General features: G+C 27.3%; 3 protein-coding genes across 3 annotated transcripts; 1 reads left to right on the top strand and 2 right to left on the bottom strand.

Moving 5' to 3' along the window:
• Positions 1-4,783: 4,783 nt before the first annotated feature.
• Positions 4,784-6,407, bottom strand: LOC149515885 (uncharacterized). Its single transcript, XM_089741213.1, has 3 exons — positions 6,186-6,407; positions 5,857-5,970; positions 4,784-5,763 (listed from the first exon to the last, which is right to left on the bottom strand). Exons 1-3 carry the CDS (start codon positions 6,390-6,392, stop codon positions 4,921-4,923), a joined length of 1,164 nt encoding a protein of 387 aa, XP_089597339.1. The 5' UTR covers positions 6,393-6,407; the 3' UTR covers positions 4,784-4,920.
• Positions 6,408-10,088: 3,681 nt separating this feature from the next.
• Positions 10,089-12,201, bottom strand: LOC111296269 (uncharacterized). Its single transcript, XM_022890476.2, has 5 exons — positions 11,952-12,201; positions 11,750-11,853; positions 11,491-11,662; positions 11,162-11,275; positions 10,089-11,068 (listed from the first exon to the last, which is right to left on the bottom strand). Exons 1-5 carry the CDS (start codon positions 12,135-12,137, stop codon positions 10,226-10,228), a joined length of 1,419 nt encoding a protein of 472 aa, XP_022746211.2. The 5' UTR covers positions 12,138-12,201; the 3' UTR covers positions 10,089-10,225.
• A 4,301-nt stretch (positions 12,202-16,502) lies between these two features.
• LOC111296969 (Pentatricopeptide repeat (PPR) superfamily protein) lies at positions 16,503-18,921 on the top strand. Its single transcript, XM_022891475.2, has one exon. It carries the CDS (start codon positions 16,673-16,675, stop codon positions 18,743-18,745), a length of 2,073 nt encoding a protein of 690 aa, XP_022747210.2. The 5' UTR covers positions 16,503-16,672; the 3' UTR covers positions 18,746-18,921.
• The last annotated feature ends 1,706 nt before the right edge of the window (positions 18,922-20,627 follow it).

Here is a 20,627-nt window from a genome sequence, read left to right as displayed (position 1 = left end):
TCCAAAGTCTTAAAATATTTTTAAAATTTACCAAATAATTTATTGCTTTAAAATCAACAAAATCTTTCAATAGTTTGGTAAAATTTTTATTTTGAGATTTAAATCCTTCAATAGTTTAGTAAGATTAAAAAATTATAATTTAATATTTTTTTTAAAATATAATTAAACATTTTCATAGTTTGGTAAATTTTAATTTGAGATTTAAATGCTACAATAGTTTGGTAGGATTTTTAATTCAAAAGTTATTTATGAATTTGTTTAAAATATTATTAAATCTTTCAATTGTTTGATAAGATTCAATTTGAGATTTAAATCCTCCAATAATTTGATAAAATTGATTTTATTTAAAACTTAACCTTTCTAAAAAATAATTAAACATTCCAATAGTTTGGTAAGATTTTATTTAAGATTTAAATTTTTTACTAAGTTGATAGAATTAAAAAATATTTTTAATATAATATTTATATCTAAATAAAATTAATTTAAATACCTAAAACTAGAAAAAAAAATTACTAAAGGAATCTTGGCTCAACAAAGGCATAGCTTGGCATAGGACTTGTGAGATGCAGCTTGCTGTATCTTAACACTATGGGTAGGGTCCCTAATCAAGTTGATGCTTGAAGAAGTTAGGAATCATCATCAAAATCCGGAAATATCCTCAGAATCTTCGTCAAGAACTTCAAAGCTCGTTGGAAAATGTCATCGGAGTTTGGGAATCTCGTAAAAAAATCATCAGAAACTTAAAAAAGCTTAAATTTTGAACTTGCATTGTCTAAAACTTTTTTACCCTCAAATTCTTCTCCATGATTGTGGTATCATTTGGGTTAATTTAAATACGGATTTAATCCTAACATTAATAGGAGTTCAAATTTGAAAACAATTACATTAACTTTTTTTTTACTTAATTTCAATCTCAAAAATCCAAATAAAACACACCTTTAAGGATTTCAGTTCAACTCTTTTCTTTTTTAGAACAATCAAAATTAAATAAATAAATAAAATAAAATTTTAACTCTAACTAAAACCCAAACTAAATGAGGTGTGTATAAAATATAGCTTGTGAAAGATTAAATTATGAAAAATTAAGTTAAATTTAATTTAAAAAATTGAAAAATTCAATGACTAAATAAAATAAATTACAAGTCTAAGGGGAATAGTAAAAGACATTACTAGGAGGAGCACAGTGCTTGTTTCTCCTCTATTTAAAGAAGCCTTCGTCGTCCCTCTCATTATACAATTTCCTAGTCTCATGTGTTGAGAAAACACTAGAGAAAATTATACAGGTAGTCGCATGCCTTTGTTTTCGTGTACACCAAATATCAGCGGGATAAAGCTTCAATTCTAAATGATGCAATTAACTATTTTGATCTTACAGTAATATTTAATACTTCCTTTTGTCAATGTTTATTTCTACCTGTGCTAATCTGCTTCAGATGATGTCCATCGGAAGAGAAGCATAGTTCCAAGTTCCATACATGTCAGCAGTTGGTATTCAAAGTGGACAAGTAACACAATTTTTCTTGCTGCTTCGGTTAAAGTTTTTCCATGGAAATAGCAAAACGTTTTAAAAAAAAAAAAAAACTAAGTAATGAAGCCAGATTACAAAATTGGAATGAATTTATTGACCATTAAAATGATACTAGCATGAATTGTATTCCTTGGGAAGTTGGGATCAATTTATTGTAAATATGCACATTATTAATATTGGATTTATTTGAGACTTTATGTTTGGGATTTGGCTCTTTTACTTTTTCAATATTAAATGGAGAGTCATGTTAATGATTAGATTTAAAACCACATCAGAATTAATAAAATATCTATGGTTACTTTTTACAGTAAAAAATTCTTTTTTTTTGTTTTTTTTTTTTTACAATTTTGACAAGACATTGTTTAAATCATTAATTTTTTTTTATATTTATATTTGTATCTTTTATCTAACCATCAACATAACTTTTCATTTAACATTGAAAAAAAAGAGAGGAGCCAAAGTGTTTAGGATTTAAAATGGTTAATTTTTTATTGATAGGGCTTTAGATTGCATTTTTTTTTTTTCACATATTTTGGTTATTGGGAATGTTAGGATACTAAGGTGTTCGCATGTTTTTATCTTAATTTTCATATTGTCTTATATTAGTGTCTTTTCAATAACCTTTATGGCTATTTGACTTTCCTTTTTTTATTTTTATTTCCCTTAAACTGAATATTTTAGTTTCTTAAAAGAAAAAGAAAAAAATGTGTTAGATTATAAAAATAGATAAAAAAAAAAAAAAAAAAGAAGGCAGTAAAAGGGGCAACACTTAGATAAGATGATGAACCAATATAATTTACAATCTACATTATACTAAAAAGGTACCCGCATGTTGTCACATATAAACCTAATCATTCATGTATTCATGTTGTATAAAATAATAAGAATTCATGTATTTGTATTATATCAATATAAAAACATAAAACATACTTTTTATTTATATTAAATTTATATATAATTTTTGCTAAATTATTAACCTGTGTCATATTTTGAATTGTTTGATCTAGTTGTAAGTAATTTTTTTTTGTTTTATCTATTCATTGTTTTTATTGTAAAATTTATCAAATTAAAAAAATGAAAGAAAAGCAAAAACAAACAAGGATTAAATGTGTAAACCTTAATTGACCCACTTTTTCTCATAAAATTAATCTAAAAAAAAAAAACAAAAAGCGTAAAAAGTGGGAAAAGGGTAAACAAAAAAATTTTAGAAAAAACCTAAAAGAGTTAAAAAAACAAAAAAAGGAAAAACATGCAAATAGAAGATGCTATATTGTCATCTAATATTGAACTTAAAATAAAAAAAATTTAATTAAGATCAAAAGAATTACTTTATTAATATAATGCATATATATGTATATAACTAAATAAATAATAAAATATATATTTTTATATACACTTAAAAATAGGTAAGAACAAAGCACTGTAAACACTCTTATAACTCGATCTCACCTTTTTTTTTTCAAAAATTCATAATTAAATTTTGATCTTTAAAAATCACTTCTTTATCATATTAAAATCGATCAAAATCCATAAAATATGAATTGTTTTGACATTTTTATCAATCTATATCTCATATTACAAAATTTATCTAATTAAAAAAAAACATAAAAGAAACCAAAGGTAAAAAAACTTAAATTGAATACCATGTGGACATATCTATAGTTTTTTTTTTTTAATTTTTATTAAAAAGAAAAAAATAGAAAAGGAAACAATTGAGAAAAAAGTAAAAATAAAAAAATAAAAAAAGAAAGCTCATTAGGATATTATGTGAACACCCAAATTGAGTGTGGATTTATTGAATGAATAGTTTCCCCGTTGCAATGAATCAATTCCTTCAATTATAAAATTTATTTAATAAAAAAAATTAAAAGGGAAAAACAAATTGGGGTCTCACGTTGACACCTATATTATTTTTATTACAAAATTTATATAAAACAAAAAAAATATAAAAAATCTATAAAAAATTAAAATAAAAAAATAAAAAAATGAAAAAGAAAGATAAGATGATACGTTAAGACTTCAAATAAGTGTAAAAAAATTAAAATGAATTAAATTTATATAATAGATGGACTAATATTAAAGAAAATTTAATATTATTTTTTAAAAATATTGAATATATAAAAAAAAATAGATAGCAAAAATAATAAAAGGCAAAAGCGAAAAAAGAAGAAAATGACTTAACATGTGTCATAATTTTAATATCAAGTGGGACTAAAAAATAAAATTTAAAAAAATATTAAATATATAAAAAGAAAAGAAAAAATAGAAAAAGGGAAAAAAAGTGACATACCATTAGTATCAAGTTGGTTTAAAAAAAAATTTAAAGAAAGTTTTTATTAAATATTTTTTCAAAAAAATAAAAAGTTAAAAATTAAAAAGGAAAAGCAAAAAAAATTTATATAAGTAGGTTCTACACATGAAAAATAAAATCTGTAAAAATATTTTTTATAATTTAAAAATATTATTAAGTATTTTCTAAAAAAAGAAAAAGATGAAAAGGGTAAAAAAAAGAAAAAAAAAAAGAAAGTTGATATAAGTGGTTCCGCACATAAAATTAAAATCTTTGAAAATATATTTTTAAAAATTTTAGAAAATATTTATTAAAGTTTTTTAGAAAAAGAAAAACAATAAAAAAAATAAAAAAGCAAAAGCAATAAAGAAATTTTGGTGTAAATAGATTCCACACATAAAAATATTTTTTATAATTTTTTAAAATTTCAAGAAAATCTTTATTAAATATTTTTTAAAAAGAGAAAATTTTAAAAAGGTAAAAAAATTGATATAAGTGAATTCCACACATGAAAAAAATCTTTAAAAATATATTTTTTTAATATTTAAAAAATATTATTTAATATTTTTAAAAAAGGAAAAAGGTAAAACCAGTAAAAAAAAAAGGCAAAACAAGAAAGTTTAATATAAGTGGATCCACACAAAAAAATAAAACCTTTAAAATATATTTTTTATAATTATAAAATGTTTATTAATTTTTTTTAAAAAGAAAAAGTTAAAAAGGATAAAAAAGAAAAAAAAAAGTTTAATATAAGTGAATCTCACACATGAAAAATAATATCTTTTAAAAGAAAAAACAAAAAAGAAATAAGAAAATGACATGTGGCGTCATAGGCATTAAGAACTGTATACAATACATTTGCAAAATTTATTATTTAGATGAATTTTTTTTTTTACTTTTTAATTATGAATGTAAAAGAAATTATAGTCATTTTAAAAAAGAAAAAGCACAACAATAACAACTAATTATCCAAATTCTTTGATATTTATTTACAGTATGAAATAATAATTTAATTAAAATTTAATACCATAAAAAATTTATTTGGGAAAAAAATAAAGAGATTAGCATGAAGAAGCAAAATTTCACAACTAATTAAAAAAAATCAAATCCTATGCTGTCTTCTAGTCCTCATTGACACCCACTTTTTGTTTAGATGTGAATGCTGTGCATGTAGTTGCTGTTCAAAATTTAGGCTCTGAGTGTTTGAAAGCTTTGACGATTGATAGGCAAACTTGCTTTCGTCCTCATTGATTACTTCATTCTGTCCAATGTATTGGTCTTCGGTTGTAGTTAAGCTCAAACCAATATCAGAGCTCAAGTGATCATGGGGCTTTGGCCATTGTGTCTCCTCCTTTTCCTTCTTCCTACCAGTATTAACTATGTCAATGGCTAATTCATCACCCAAAGCTTGATTCTGTCTCAATATATCCAAAGACAGTTTCTTCTCAGCTGAAATGGATACATCAGAATCTGAACTACAAGTAGAAAATGTCCTTGCCATGCCTTCATCTTCTGATTCTGAGGTAAAGTTGTCAATGGGATGGATCTTTTCAAATCCCAAGGCATTCTTTGAGTAATCAATTCCCTCTGAAGCTGCATGTCCTGGCTTTGAAAAATCAGGTATTGCATCAGAATCATCAAATTCTCCTTTTTTATGGCTCGAACCAATTTCGTCATCTGGATCAAAGTCTTGGGATTCAGCTCTTGAGAGTTTAACCGCTGCTCTTGCAGCTGCTGCTGCATAAGCTGCTGATTCAAAAGCCTCTAGAGCAGCTGCAGCTACATCTCTGTACTTTTTCCTTGCTTTTATTGACTCAGACAAATTTTCATCTAGGTTTGTTGCTATTGGCAAATCATTGGCTGTATCTTTGTGCTCAGGATCATCCAGTTTTGCAGATTTATCAGCAACGTGTTCATCCTGCTTCTCATTGACATCCAGTTTCTCCTACAACCATCAAATATTGTCATTTCAGAATCAAATTTTAAACCTTTTGTTTGTTGGTGATTGTTGTTTTTCATTCGATTGCAAGTTTCTCACCTCTACAACCACTGCCTCCAAATGCAAGGTGATACCCCTCTTGTTGACAATCTCCTTAAGCACTTTCAATTTGTTTTCCAAGCTTGGTCGTTGTGTCGAAAGCTTCTGTATTATCTGTCAAACAGCCAGAGGCAGTTAACTGTAAGGATAACTGTACGTTCTAATAAAGTCGTTTTCTTAACAAAGGGTCGGCCACATTCTCAGATATAAGAAGGGTTTACAGATGTTGGGATTTGAATCCCAAACCTGTTAGACTCAACCAAATGAGCTAAGCTTCAGGGTTCCTAAAAAGGTCTTTTAATTTCAAGCATTGACTGAACTATCCTTACATTAGGATGCACACTGCAATTGTTGCGCAATTCAACAGCACGAGCAACAAATTCTTTCCCAAAAGTCGATGATACGACCCCACGAATGTGAAGAAGCTCTGGGAATTCTCCACATCTTGATGATGCAAACATCAAGCTTGATGTTGCCTCCTTCAGTTCATCAGGACATTCCCTATTGTAGAAAGAGGCAAATTTAAAAATGTCCATTGTTTGAAAATATATCCATTAAATCTATAACCAATAGTTTAATCAATCTTACTTGGTCTTTTGAATGAGCGTGACTCTCTCTATCAACAGATGACAATAGCTTTTCATTATGGTGAATGCATCCACGATATTTTGTCCTTTGATCATATGCTCTACCTGTCCAAAAATGCCCCACCAGATTCAACTTTAATTTCCCAAGAAATTAAGAGAACAATCCAACCAAATTAAGGGAAAGAAAGAGGTGAAAAAATTACCCGAAGAAGGGCTCGTTCATGGTGACCAAGGTTGAGGAGTTCAATCACATATTTTGGTTATTGGGAATGTTAGGATACTAAGGTGTTCGCATGTTTTTATCTTAATTTTCATACTGCCTTAGATTGGTGTCTTTTCAATAACCTTTATAGCTATTTGACTTTCCTTTTTTATTTTTATTTCCCTTAAACTGAATATTTTAGTTTCTTTAATATTTAATATCAATTCCTATGTTTTAGAGATGCATTGCTTATATGTTTTATTCATGTTTTCATAGAAAATTTTAACCGCTGCCTACTTTACTCCACACATCCAAAATACCTCTTAGCATGTTTGAATTTAGTGTTAATTTATATTTTGATTAATATTATTGAGTTCTAAAATATATTTATCTAAACCAAGATATCTCTTGGTACATGCATTTTGTTAGTGATGTCCGCTAATCAAGCATTGAATATTAAGTCACTCTAAACCACGTCATACATTTTTTTTTTTTTGTGAAACACTCTAACCACTATAGAGCGATATAAAAGTTCCATATTTCTAGGTACAAACATTCTTTTCTTTTCTTTTTTCGAATGAAAGAGGGGAAAAAAAAAGAGAAAGAAGGTAATTGAATTGTTGTCACATGATCTCCAAAGTTTATGAAATTTATAATACAGCTAAAAATAATAATTAAAAAAAAAAACAAAAAAGAAAGAAAGAAAGGAAAAGCCGGATGCACACGTGCACCCAACTTTCTTCTAAACTTCTTCGCCTCCTTTCTTTTGTCACTTTTCCCCATTAATCTTAATTCCATATCATCGTCTCTTTTTTTTTTATCTTTTTGTTTCATGTGCAAAAGTAAAAAACAAAGAAAAAAAGTGTTAGATTATAAAAATAGATAAAAAAGAAGGCAGTAAAAGTGGCAAAACTTAGATAAGATGAGGAACCAACATAATTTACAATTTATATTGTTCTAAAAAGATATTCATGTGTTGTCATGCATAAATATAATAATTCGTATATTTATATTATGTAAATTAATAAAAATTCATATATTTATATTATGTCAATATAAATATACAAAATATATTTTTTGTTTATATTAAGCTCATATTTTTTACTAAATTATAAACTTGTGCTGTATTTTGAATTGTTTGATCTAATTGTAAGTAAAATTTTTTTTGTTTTATCTATTCATTGTTTTTATTGCAAAATTTAACAAATTCAAAAATAAAAGAAAAGCTAAAACAAACGAGGATTAAATGTGTAAACCTTAATTGACACGCTTTTCTCATAAAATTAATCTAAAAAAATAACAAAAAGTGTAAAAAGTGGGAAAGGAGTAAACAAAAAAATTTTGGAAAAAACCTATAAGAGTTTAAAGAAAAAAGGGGGGGGGGATGCAAATAAAAGATGCTTTATTGGCATCTAATATCGAACTTAAAATTAAAAAAAAAAAAAACTTAAATTAAGGTTAAAAGAATTACTTTATTAATATAATGCATATATACGTATATAACTAAATAAATAATAAAATATATATTTTTATATACACTTAAAAATAAGTCAAGACAAAGAACTGTAAACACTCTTATAACTCAATTGCATCTTTTTTTTTTCAAAAATTCATAATTAAATCTTGATCTTTAAAAATCACTTCTTTATCATATTAAGATCGATCAAAATCCATAAAATATGAACTGTTTTGACATTTTTATTAATCGGTATCTCACATTGCAAAATTTATTTAATTAAAAAACACATAAAAGAAACCAAAGGTAAAAAAACTTAAATTGAATACCATGTGGACATATTCATATATATATATATATATTTATAAAATTATCTTTATTAAAGAGAAAAAAATAAAAAAGGAAACGATTGAGAAAAAAGTAAAAATCAAAAAATGAGAAAAGAAAATGAAAAGAAAAAAAAAGTTCATTGAGATATTACGTTGACACCTCAATTGAGTGTGGATTTATTGGATAAATAGTTCCACCGTTGCAATGAATCAACTCTTTTTATTATAAAATTTATTTAATAAAAAATTAAAAAAGAAAAACAAATTGGGGTGTCACATGAACATCTATATTGTTTTTATTACAAAATTTATATAAAACAAAAACTAAAAAATCTATAAAAAGTTAAAAGAAAAAATAAAAAAAAGAAAAATAAGATGGTACGCTAACACTTCTAATAAGTGTAAAAAAAATTAAAATGAATTAAATTTATATAATAGATGGACTACGATTAAAGAAATTTTAATATTATTTTTTTAAAATATTGAATATATATATAAAAAAAAAAAGAAAAATAGATAGCAAAAAATAATAAAAAGAAAAAGCGAAAAAAAAAAAAGAAAAGAAAATGACTTAACATGCATCATAATTTTAATATCAAGAGGGACTAAAAAATAAAATTTTAAAAAATTATGAAATATATAAAAAGAAAAAATATAGAAAAAAAAAAGGTGACATACCATTAGTATCAAGTTGGTTTAAAAAATAAAATTTGAAGAAAATTTTTATTAAATATTTTTTCAAAAAAATAAAAAGTTGAAAATTAAAAACGAAAAGCAAAAAAAAAAGTGATATAAATAGGTTCTACACATGAAAAATAAAATCTGTAAAAATATTTTTTTATAATTTAAAAACATTATTAAATATTTTCTAAAAAAAGAAAAAGTTCAAAAAAAAGAAAAAAAAAAGAAAATTGATATAAGTGGTTCCGCAAGTAAAATAAAATCTTTAAAAATATATTTTTTAAAATTTTAGAAAATATTTATTAATTTTTAAAAAAGGAAAACATTAAAAAAAATAAAAAAGCAAAAGCAATAAAGAAATTTTGGTATAAATAGGTTCCACACATAAAAATATTTTTTATAATTTTTTAGAATTTCAAGAAAATTTTTATTAAATATTTTTTAAAAAGAGAAAATTTTAGAAAGGTAAAAAAATTGATATAAGTGAATTCTACACATGAAAAAAATCTTTAAAAAAATATATTTTTTAATATTTTAAAAATATTATTTAATATTTTTTAAAAAAAGAAAAAGGTAAAACCAGTAAAAAAAAAAGGCAAAACAAGAAAGTTTAATATAAGTGGATCCACACAAAAAAAAAATCTTTAAAATATATTTTTTATAATTATAAAATGTTTATTAATTTTTTAAAAAAGAAAAAGTTAAAAAGGATAAAAAAGACAAAAAAAAAAGTTTAATATAAGTGAATCTCACACATGAAAAATAAAATCTTTTAAAAATATTTGTTAAATCTTTTAAAAGAAAAAACAAAAAAGAAATAAGAAAATGACGTGTGGCGTCATAGGCATTAAGAACTGTATACAATACATTTGCAAAATTTATTATTTAGATGAATTTTTTTTTTACTTTTTAATTATGAATGTAAAAGAAATTATATAGTCATTTTAAAAAAGAAAAAGCACAACAATAACAACTAATTATCCAAATTCTTTGATATTTATTTCCAGTATGAAATAATAATTTAATTAAAATTTAATATCATAAAAAATTTATTTGGGAAAAAAATAAAGAGATTAGCATGGAGAAGCAAAATTTCACAACTAATTAAAAAAAATCAAATCCTATGCTGTCTTCTAGTCCTCATTGACACCCACTTTTTGTTTAGATGTGAATGCTGTGCATGTAATTGCTGTTCAAAATTTAGGCTCTGAGTGTTTGAAAGCTTTGACGATTGATAGGCAAACTTGCTTTCGTCCTCATTGATTACTTCATTCTGTCCAATGTATTGGTCTTCGGTTGTAGTTAAGCTCAAACCAATATCAGAGCTCAAGTGATCATGGGGCTTTGGCCATTGTGTCTCCTCCTTTTCCTTCTTCCTACCAGTATTAACTATGTCAATGGCTAATTCATCACCCAAAGCTTGATTCTGTCTCAATATATCCAAAGACAGTTTCTTCTCAGCTGAAATGGATACATCAGAATCTGAACTACAAGTAGAAAATGTCCTTGCCATGCCTTCACCTTCTGATTCTGAGGTAAAGTTGTCAATGGGATGGATCTTTTCAAATCCCAAGGCATTCCTTGAGTAATCAATTCCCTCTGAAGCTGCATGTCCTGGCTTTGAAAAATCAGGTATTGCATCAGAATCATCAAATTCTCCTTTTTTATGGCTCGAACCAATTTCGTCATCTGGATCAAAGTCTTGGGATTCAGCTCTTGATAGTTCAACCGCTGCTCTTGCAGCTGCTGCTGCATAAGCTGCTGATTCAAAAGCCTCTAGAGCAGCTGCAGCTACATCTCTGTACTTTTTCCTTGCTTTTATTGACTCAGACAAATTTTCATCTAGGTTTGTTGCTATTGGCAAATCATTGGCTGTATCTTTGTGCTCAGGATCATCCAGTTTTGCAGATTTATCAGCAACGTGTTCATCCTGCTTCTCATTGACATCCAGTTTCTCCTACAACCATCAAATATTGTCATTTCAGAATCAAGTTTTAAACCTTTTGTCTGTTGGTGATTGTTGTTTTTCATTCGATTGCAAGTTTCTCACCTCTACAACCACTGCCTCCAAATGCAAGGTGATATCCCTCTCGAAGGCAATCTCCTTGAGCATTTTCAATTTGTTTTCCAAGCTTGGTCGTTGTGTCGAAAGCTTCTGTATTATCTGTCAAACAGCCAGAGGCAGTTAACTGTAAGGATAACTGTACGTTCTAATAAAGTCGTTTTTTTAACAAAGGGTCGGCCACAGTCCCAGATATAAGAAGGGTTTACAGATGTTGGGATTTGAATCCCAAACCTGTTAGACTCAACCAAATGAGCTAAGCTTCAGGGTTCCTAAAAAGGTCTTTTAATTTCAAGCATTGACTGAACTATCCTTACATTAGGATGCACACTGCAATTGTTGCGCAATTCAACAGCACGAGCAACAAATTCTTTCCCAAAAGTCGATGATACGACCCCACGAATGTGAAGAAGCTCTGGGAATTCTCCACATCTTGATGATGCAAACATCAAGCTTGATGTTGCCTCCTTCAGTTCATCAGGACATTCCCTATTGTAGAAAGAGGCAAATTTAAAAATGTCCATTGTTTGAAAATATATCCATTAAATCTATAACCAATAGTTTAATCAATCTTACTTGTTCTTTTGAATGAGCGTGACTCTCTCTATCAACAGATGACAGTAGCTTTCCATTATGGTGAATGCATCCACCATATTTTGTCCTTTGATCACATGCTCTACCTGTCCAAAAATGCCCCACCAGATTCAACTTTAATTTCCCAAGAAATTAAGAGAACAATCCAACCAAATTAAGGGAAAGAAAGAGGTGAAAAAATTACCCGAAGAAGGGCTCGTTCATGGTGACCAAGGTTGAGGAGTTCAATCACATCAGACCTGGCATGGGAATACCGGACTTGATGCTGGTTCTTCAGGATACTAATCCTAGAGATGGCAAGTTTGGCGAGAGTTTTAAACTTGGAGGTGTTGAAGTTTCTTCCAAGCAAAGCATCTAATTTCCTACCCATGTTTATGCCTTTCCCTGCCTTCTGTTTCTTCTAAATATTCCTGAAGAACCCTCACAACAAAAAATTTTGGCAGCAGAACATTAGCTTATAAATGAGAGCTTGGTGGATTTCTATGATGTTTTGCAATAACAGTAAGTCAAGCACGTGTCACCCGTAGGATTGTTTAGTCCACAATTTTATATGCGATGACATCGTAGGAAAAAAAATAGTAAAAATTATATAAATATATTTTATACTTTGTATTTGATATAGCAACTTAAATTAAAATATAATAATTTTTTATTTTATACGTTTTAAATATGACATAAACAAATATGAATACAGAAATGAAAATATCTACGGTTGTTAAAATACTATGTGGTACAGGAATTGTGCCTCAGCACACAAATCTCATTGGAATTTCTTAGTTTTGAATGAGACAAAAGAGTTTGGTCAAATTGTGGGGGCTTCTTTTTCTTCTTTTCTCTAGAAATATTCCGGAAGATTTGACGAGTTCTTCCCCCCGTAGGTATGTGTAAAATACAACTCCAGGGCCTGGAAGGCGCCAACCACGCGGAACATTCAGCCATGTCCACATTTTCATTCCAATTGACTTTTTTTTTTCTTCTGATAATAACTTCTAATTTCTAACACCCATTTTGGCAAAATGGTTTCTGGTAGAAAAAATAAAATTTCCTTTTAATTTTGTTGGATTAGGTAGAGAAATTATATTCATCAAAGAGCCACCAAAATTTTCTTTCCAAATTTGTTCATTACGAGAGATAAATTAAATCTAATAATTTTAAATTTAAAATAATGATATTATATAAAAATGACATAAAAAAAAGTTATGAAAGTAATTTAAAATTTTAATAAAAATTATATATAAATTTGATAAAAATAAAAAAATTATTTTTGATATGTCGATATAAATTTGATTCGATAATTATTATATTATTTTATATATTTGATATAAAATAAATAAATAAATTATTAAATCTAATATAAATTGATTTCAAATTCTAATAGTGTCTCATTCATGACTGGCTATAAGTCTCTTAACTTTGCAATTTAATATTTACAACGGTTTGGATATTACATTTGATTTTCCAAGAGGCAGCCATCACAATCCTAAATAACATTTTTGCTCAATCAATTCAGACCAATGAACAGACAAAAATTTGCCGACAAGAAAAAAATTACCTAAAGTCATGCTTTCTTCCATTTTTAATAGTTTGGCATGCATATTAAAGGCATGACTTCTATTAGTCATTTTTTAATAATTATAAAGGAAATGTAAATGAAAAGGAATTTATTGAATATTTTATTGTAAACTGACTTGTTTGCTTTTTTTTTTTCTAAAATTTACCCACATGATAATGAAGACAAATCTCACCTGGTAGGAGGCGATTTCACATTTCCAAGCAACCTCAACAGTAGTCTCCAAGAATGTTTCAAAGTTTGTTTTAAAGATAAATAATAAAAAAAATTCTTAAATTTTATCATTTTATATATATTAATCTATATTTTTATTATACCTAAATAAATTTTTTGAATTTTACGTTGCACCTAGATAAATTTTTAAAATTTAATTTTGTATCTAAATAAATCTTTAATTTTTAATTTATACTGAAATAAACTCTTAACATAAACTAATTTTTTATTTAAAATAAAGACTTTTTTATACAAATCAAAGAATAATGATTTATTGAGATAAACTAAAAGTACAATGACTTATTTAATAAAAGTAAAATAATTCAACAAATTTTTAAATGTTTTAACCTTGTTTTTAATATGAATTAATTTCATGAATGATCTCTGAACTATAATAAAATATTTAATATTATACTTAAAATTTAAAAATTTTTAATATGATAACTAAATTATGTATCTGTTAATTAATATGATACTTAAAAAGTTGCTTGTCCATCATGCATCATTATTTTAAATTACTCACATTATAAGTGAGTACCACATTTATTAATAAATTCATGATTAAAATATCACATTAATTTTTTTAAAAATTAAATATCACATTAAATATTTTATTATAATTTAGGTATCATAACTTCAATCCTTTTTAATATTCATACTAAAACATTTGTATAATAAATTAAAGGTTAAATTATGCAATTAATTTCTATACTTATATAAAATTTAAACTTTAGTCCTTATACAATAATTTACAAAAATTTGATCTTCATACTAGTTTAATTTAACAATGTTAGTCCAATTGATAACAATATTACTTAATTTTCGTTAAATAGTTGACGAGGCCATTGACCATGCTAACATGGCAATTAGGATTGATGAAATCAATTATTAAATTATACAATGATCTTTATATTCATACGAAATTTGAAATTTAGTCTTTATACTTGCATAAAAATTGAAATTTAATTAATACACTCATACGAAATTTAAAATTTAATTCCTCTAATATCAAAAATATTTTAAATTTTTTTTAGTTTTTTCAAAATTTTAAATTTTAAAAATATTTTAGTTCCTCTATTTTAGTTCCTCTAATATATTAGTTTTTATTATATATAATTACTTATTACTAATATCATATTAATAATATTATTATCATTTATATTAGTCAATTATAATATTAATAATTTAAATGAATATATCAAAGTTAATTTTATTTTAATTAGTATAAATATATCATAATGAGAATTTTCAATTTTTTTGATCTTCACAAAAAAAAAAACTTATTTAAATAATTAAGTTTGAATCTAACTTAATAGTCTTTAGTAAGACTAACTATTTTAATTATTTTAAAAAATTATTTTCAACAAATATTTGATATTTTTAGTTATAAATTATATAAATTATAGTTATATTATTTTTAATATTTTTTACTTATTTTAATATATTTTTACTGTATTAATTTTATGTTAATAGTTTTGTTAAAAACACTATTAAGTTAGATTCCAACTTAATTATTTAAATAATTTTTTTTGTGAAGACCAAAAAAATTGAAAGTTCTCGGTTTGATATATTTATACTAATTAAAATAATATTAACTTTGATATATTAATTTAAATTATTAGTATTATAATTAATTAATATAAATAATAATAATATTATTAATATGATATTATTAATAATTAATTATATGTAACAAAAACTAATATATTTAAGGAACTAAAATATTTTTAAAATTTAAATTCTGAAAAAATAAAAAAATTCAAAATATTTCAAAATATTTTTTATATTAAAATGATTAAATTTTAAATTTTGTGTGAATACAGAAACTAAATTACAAATTTATGCGAGTATAAGAATTAAATTTTAAATTTCTTATGAGTATAAGGATCATTTATATAATTTAACAACTAATTTTATTAATCCTAATTGTCATGTGAATAACTCAATTCCATGTTAGCATAATCAACGACTAAGTTAGTATGGTCAAAGGCTAGGAAAGCCACAGTTGTTCTTATAGCTTCTAAGACATAGGGATAGTTACGGTTGATGGTAGATTTGATAATTTAAAATATAATATAATATAAATATAATATAAAAATAATATGATTTTAATTTTAATAATAATTATATATGAATTTATTAAAATAAAAAACATATTTTATTTTTTAGGTCAACATGAATTAAGAAATATAATTTTCATATAAAATACAATATGAATATATAAATTTTAATGTTATACATGGTATAAATACATCAATCATAAAGTCTAATAGATGGTTTGCTCCATGTACAAATATACCAATCATAAATTCTAATACATGGTCCGCTCTATCATAAAAAGTCTTCCTTGCCAAATCCATGGTAAGGAGATTAGTCTAAAGCCTTTGGTCAATTGGATTGTTGGATTAAACTTTCATATGCACCATTTGTTCATATTAAAAAGATTAATTATATTTTTAAGACAATCTAAAGTTAGAATGACAAAATAATTCATCAAACTAATTTAACATGATTTAATATTAAATATAATGTCAAATATAGGTCATATTAACATGATTTTTGGCTCGACTATATTATGAGTCATGTTATATTTGGTCTAACTAGTAATGAGTTGATTTAAATTAAATTACATTGAGTTTTGATTAAAATCAAAATTGTCATATACTAAGAATTAATATTGAATTTTTTTATTGTAATTTAATTTCATTAAATGGTTTGTTTATACTTTTAATTTTAATGATTTGTGAATAAAAAAATTAAATTGATGGAAATTAACTATTTATCTAAAAAAATATTTTAATACCATTATTTTAGTTTAAAAAATAATATAAATTGAAAATTTAGTAAAAAATTAAATAAAATTAAAATATAATAACAAATTTTAATAGTATTAAACTAAAGTACAATAACAAATTTGATCTCAATCATAATGTCATTTTTTTACACTTTTTAATTTAGTTTTTTTTCCCTTTAATTATAGATAGTTTAAGTAAAGTTGAAAATAAAATCTTAGGTATTATCCCCTCATAATATATGACTCAAGTTCCTATCTTAGATTTACATTGGGCAGGAATGAATCAGTGTGACAGGGAATAGCCATAGCCGTAGCCATAGCCATAGCCATGGCTATGTTAACGAATCTGAACCCAGCAACTTCATCGTTTTCAAAAGTCATTGAAATCAAGAAATGCATCCTTGAAGGAATTACCTCCACCAAACACCTCAAGCATGTTCACGCTGCGCTTTTCCGCTGTGGCCTTCACCAACACAACTATCTTCTCAACCTCATCTTGAAAGCGTCCTTTTATTTTGGTCAAACCAACTACTCTTGCCTTCTCTTCAATCAAACCAAACAACCCAACGTTTTTCTCTGGAACACAATGATTCAGGGTCTTGTTTCCAATGATTCATTTGTCGGTGCTACCCAGTGTTATGCTTCAATGTGTGGTCAAGGCTTCTTGCCCAACAATTTCACTTTTCCTTTTGTTCTCAAGGCTTGTGCCAGGCTTTTAGATTTCCAGTTGGGTATTAGAATCCATGCCCAGGTTGTCAAGCTGGGTTTTGATCGCGATGTCTTTGTTAAGACCAGTTTGCTCTGTTTGTACGCGAAATGCGGATATTTGGATAATGCACTTAATGTGTTTGATGATATTTCAGAGAAAAATGTTATTTCTTGGACAGCCATGATTAGTGGATACATTGATGTTGGGCGGTATAGGGAAGCTGTTGATATGTTTAGCAAGTTGATAGATATGGGTTTGAGGCCTGATAGTTTCAGCATTGTTAGGGTTCTTTCAGCTTGTGCTCACTTGGGGGATTTGAATAGCGGAGAGTGGATTGAGAGATGCATAACACAGTTTGGATTGAGCAGAAATGTGTTTGTTGCAACATCTTTAGTTGATATGTATGCTAAGTGTGGAAACATGGAGAAAGCGCGTTGTGCATTTGATGGGATGCCTGAGAAGGATATAGTAACTTGGAGCACTATGATTCAAGGCTATGCATCTAATGGACTCCCAAAAGAAGCACTAGACCTCTTCTTCCAAATGCAGAAAGAGAAGTTGGCACCCGATTGTTATTCTATGGTGGGAGTTCTTTCTGCTTGTGCCAGATTAGGAGCTCTAGAATTAGGGGATTGGGCTAGCAAGTTAATGGACAGAGATGAGTTTTTGTCTAACCCTGTATTAGGTACAGCATTGATTGACATGTTTGCAAAATGTGGGAGCATAGTTCAAGCTTGGGAAATCTTTAACAGTATGAAGGAGAAAGATCTAGTAGTTTGGAATGCTGCAATATCTGGGCTTGCGATGAATGGACATGTTAAACCTGCATTTGGTCTTTTCGGCCAAATGGAAAAATCAGGTATTCTACCTAATGAGAACACTTTCATGGGCTTGCTTTGTGGCTGTACTCATGTTGGTCTGGTTGATGATGGTCGCCAGTATTTCCATGGCATGAATCGTGTCTTTTCTTTGACTCCTACTATTGAGCATTATGGATGCATGGTGGATCTTCTAGCCCGTGCAGGTTTACTAGATGAAGCTCATCAGTTGATCATCAATATGCCGATGGAGGCCAATTCTATTGTTTGGGGAGGCTTGTTGGGTGGATGTAAATTGCACAAGGATACTCAGTTAGCAGAATATGTACTAAAGAAACTCATTGAATTAGAACCATGGAATTCAGGAAATTATGTTCTCTTATCCAACATATATTCAGCAAGTCATAAATGGGATGATGCTGCAAAAATTAGGTCAATCATGAATCAGAGAGGAGTACAAAAGGTACCTGGATACAGTTGGATTGAAGTAAATGGGGTTGTTCATGAATTCCTTGTGGGTGACAAGTCTCACCCCATGTCAGAAATTATTTATAAAAAACTTGGTGAATTGGCCAAGGAACTTAAAGCAGCTGGTTATATTCCAACGACAGATTATGTGTTTTTTGACATAGAAGAGGAAGAAAAAGAGCATTTTCTTGGTTGTCACAGTGAGAAGCTGGCTATTGCATTTGGTTTAATTAGTACCGCTCCATCAGATGTTATTCGAGTTGTTAAAAACCTTCGTGTATGTGGTGATTGTCATGAGGCCATAAAACTTATTTCAAGGGTTACAGGAAGAGTGATAATTGTTAGGGATAATAACAGATTTCATCATTTTATTAGTGGTTCATGCTCTTGTGGAGATTATTGGTGAAATTAAATATATAGTATATTAATATGTAACAAGTAAGTTACAAAAAAACTTAGACTTTATCAGTTTTGTTACGCTCTTTATCTTATAGTACATCAAAATTGTATATCATTTACATGGTACATTAGCGAGATAGAAACTTCAATGAGCATTGAATTTACCTTTCTATTAAAAGTTAACTATTTTGTTGTTGTCTTAACTTTTCCAATTGCGTGGCAGGCATAGAGCTAATTTTGTTTATACTAGTTTTGAAGCTTGAAACTTGTTAGTGTATGCATGTGTGTGAGTTGGAATATTATGAGAATATTTCATGGGAAACAACTTAATGTGTAATTTGTAATAGATTCTCTTTCCTTAATATTGTCTATATAATGAAAGGCTAATCCAAGAGATTAGTAAGTGGTTCTCTAAAGCTTTAATTCTAATATGGTGTCAAAGCTAATAGTATAACCGTAGTTGCTGTCGTTTCCCTTTTTCTCTTTTTCCTCAAACCCCTTTGTAATGGCCTCTACGTCACCTAGACATCATTATTATAGATTTTGATCTTACAGTCTTAAAACTGCGTACTTAAAACTTTTCTTCCTCTTTAACAGTCTCTCATTAGTTGAAAAGGGGTTGTCTTTTTATTCTCAAAAGCGGCAAGAAGAAAGGGTTGCAACCTATTCGTGAATGATAAATAAAGAGATACAAGTTCTTCTCGGTGTATAACATGGATGCAGAAATAGGAACAGATTTCCTGGTTGTTGATTAAGGGTTGTGTTACTCGATTGAAGGATTATCAGTTGTGTTTTGAAGGAAGAAGGTTTTGTGGCCATGGCAAAAGAAGAGGCAACTGCATCGAAGGTGATAACTCAAGAGTTTATTACGAGCTCACAATTGTCGGATGAGAAATTTGATGGCTCCAACTACTTGTCATGGAGCAAGACTATGTTGGTGACCTTGCATGACCTTAGAAAGGCTCGATTTTTTACAAATGAGCTGCTAGCAAAAAGAAGCTCGAATTATACAACTTGGGAGTAGAAGGACAATCGAGTATTTGGACAATTATTCAACTTGATTGAATGATAAGTCAAGGTGATGTTCAATCAATACTTTACAACTAAGGAGCTTTAGGAGGCTATAAAAATTATTTATGCAAATTCTAAGAATTGATAGAGGATCTCAAATGTTATTAGGGCATGGGCTAGAATGGAACAGTTTGATAGGAGCTTGAGGGAATATTTTGCTATGTTCAAGGAGATATATAATGAATTTAATGAACTCATGTCCTTGTCTATCGATCTGAAAACAAACTAAGAGCAAAAAGATGATATAGCAGCAGGATTGAGAAAGGAGTATGCCAATGCTAATACTCAGATGTTAGCAAGCAAAAATTTAATTTCTTTACTGGATGCTTATAAGTGCTTGAGCAGGGTCACTTAGCATGATCCTCCACAAAAAAGATAGGATAATATTTTGTGGCCCTACAACATGAAATGCAAGCACCACGTGGAGGACATGGTGGATAAAGTAAAGGATATGGAAGTGGTAGAAGAGAACCATGGTCTTATTATCATTATGGACAACATGGTCATTTACAGAATGTTAATTCGTAGCTTCGGGGCAATTTAACCTAATAGTAGCATATGTGATCGATGCTGTGCTTCAGCCCAAACAGCAAGAGGAGAAAGAAGTTTAATCATCTCAGGAAAAGTATGATAGGTTTATTTAGATGTTTCAGAATTAGATTTTGATCTACTCTCTGGCAGTAACTTTTATGCAAGGTAAGTCTACTACATGCTTGACTACCCTCTCTAGGACTTGGGTGATTGATTCAAGAGTTTCGGATCACATAACAGCTATTACAGATAATTTTATTTATATACTCCTATGACAGGAAACGTTC

The sequence above is a fragment of the Durio zibethinus genome, chromosome 12, assembly GCF_047325235.1.
Source record: "Durio zibethinus cultivar Kanyao isolate XHJ-2024 chromosome 12, ASM4732523v1, whole genome shotgun sequence".
NCBI classification, from domain to species: Eukaryota; Viridiplantae; Streptophyta; class Magnoliopsida; order Malvales; family Malvaceae; genus Durio; species Durio zibethinus.
This window is presented reverse-complemented; position numbering and strand designations above follow the sequence as displayed.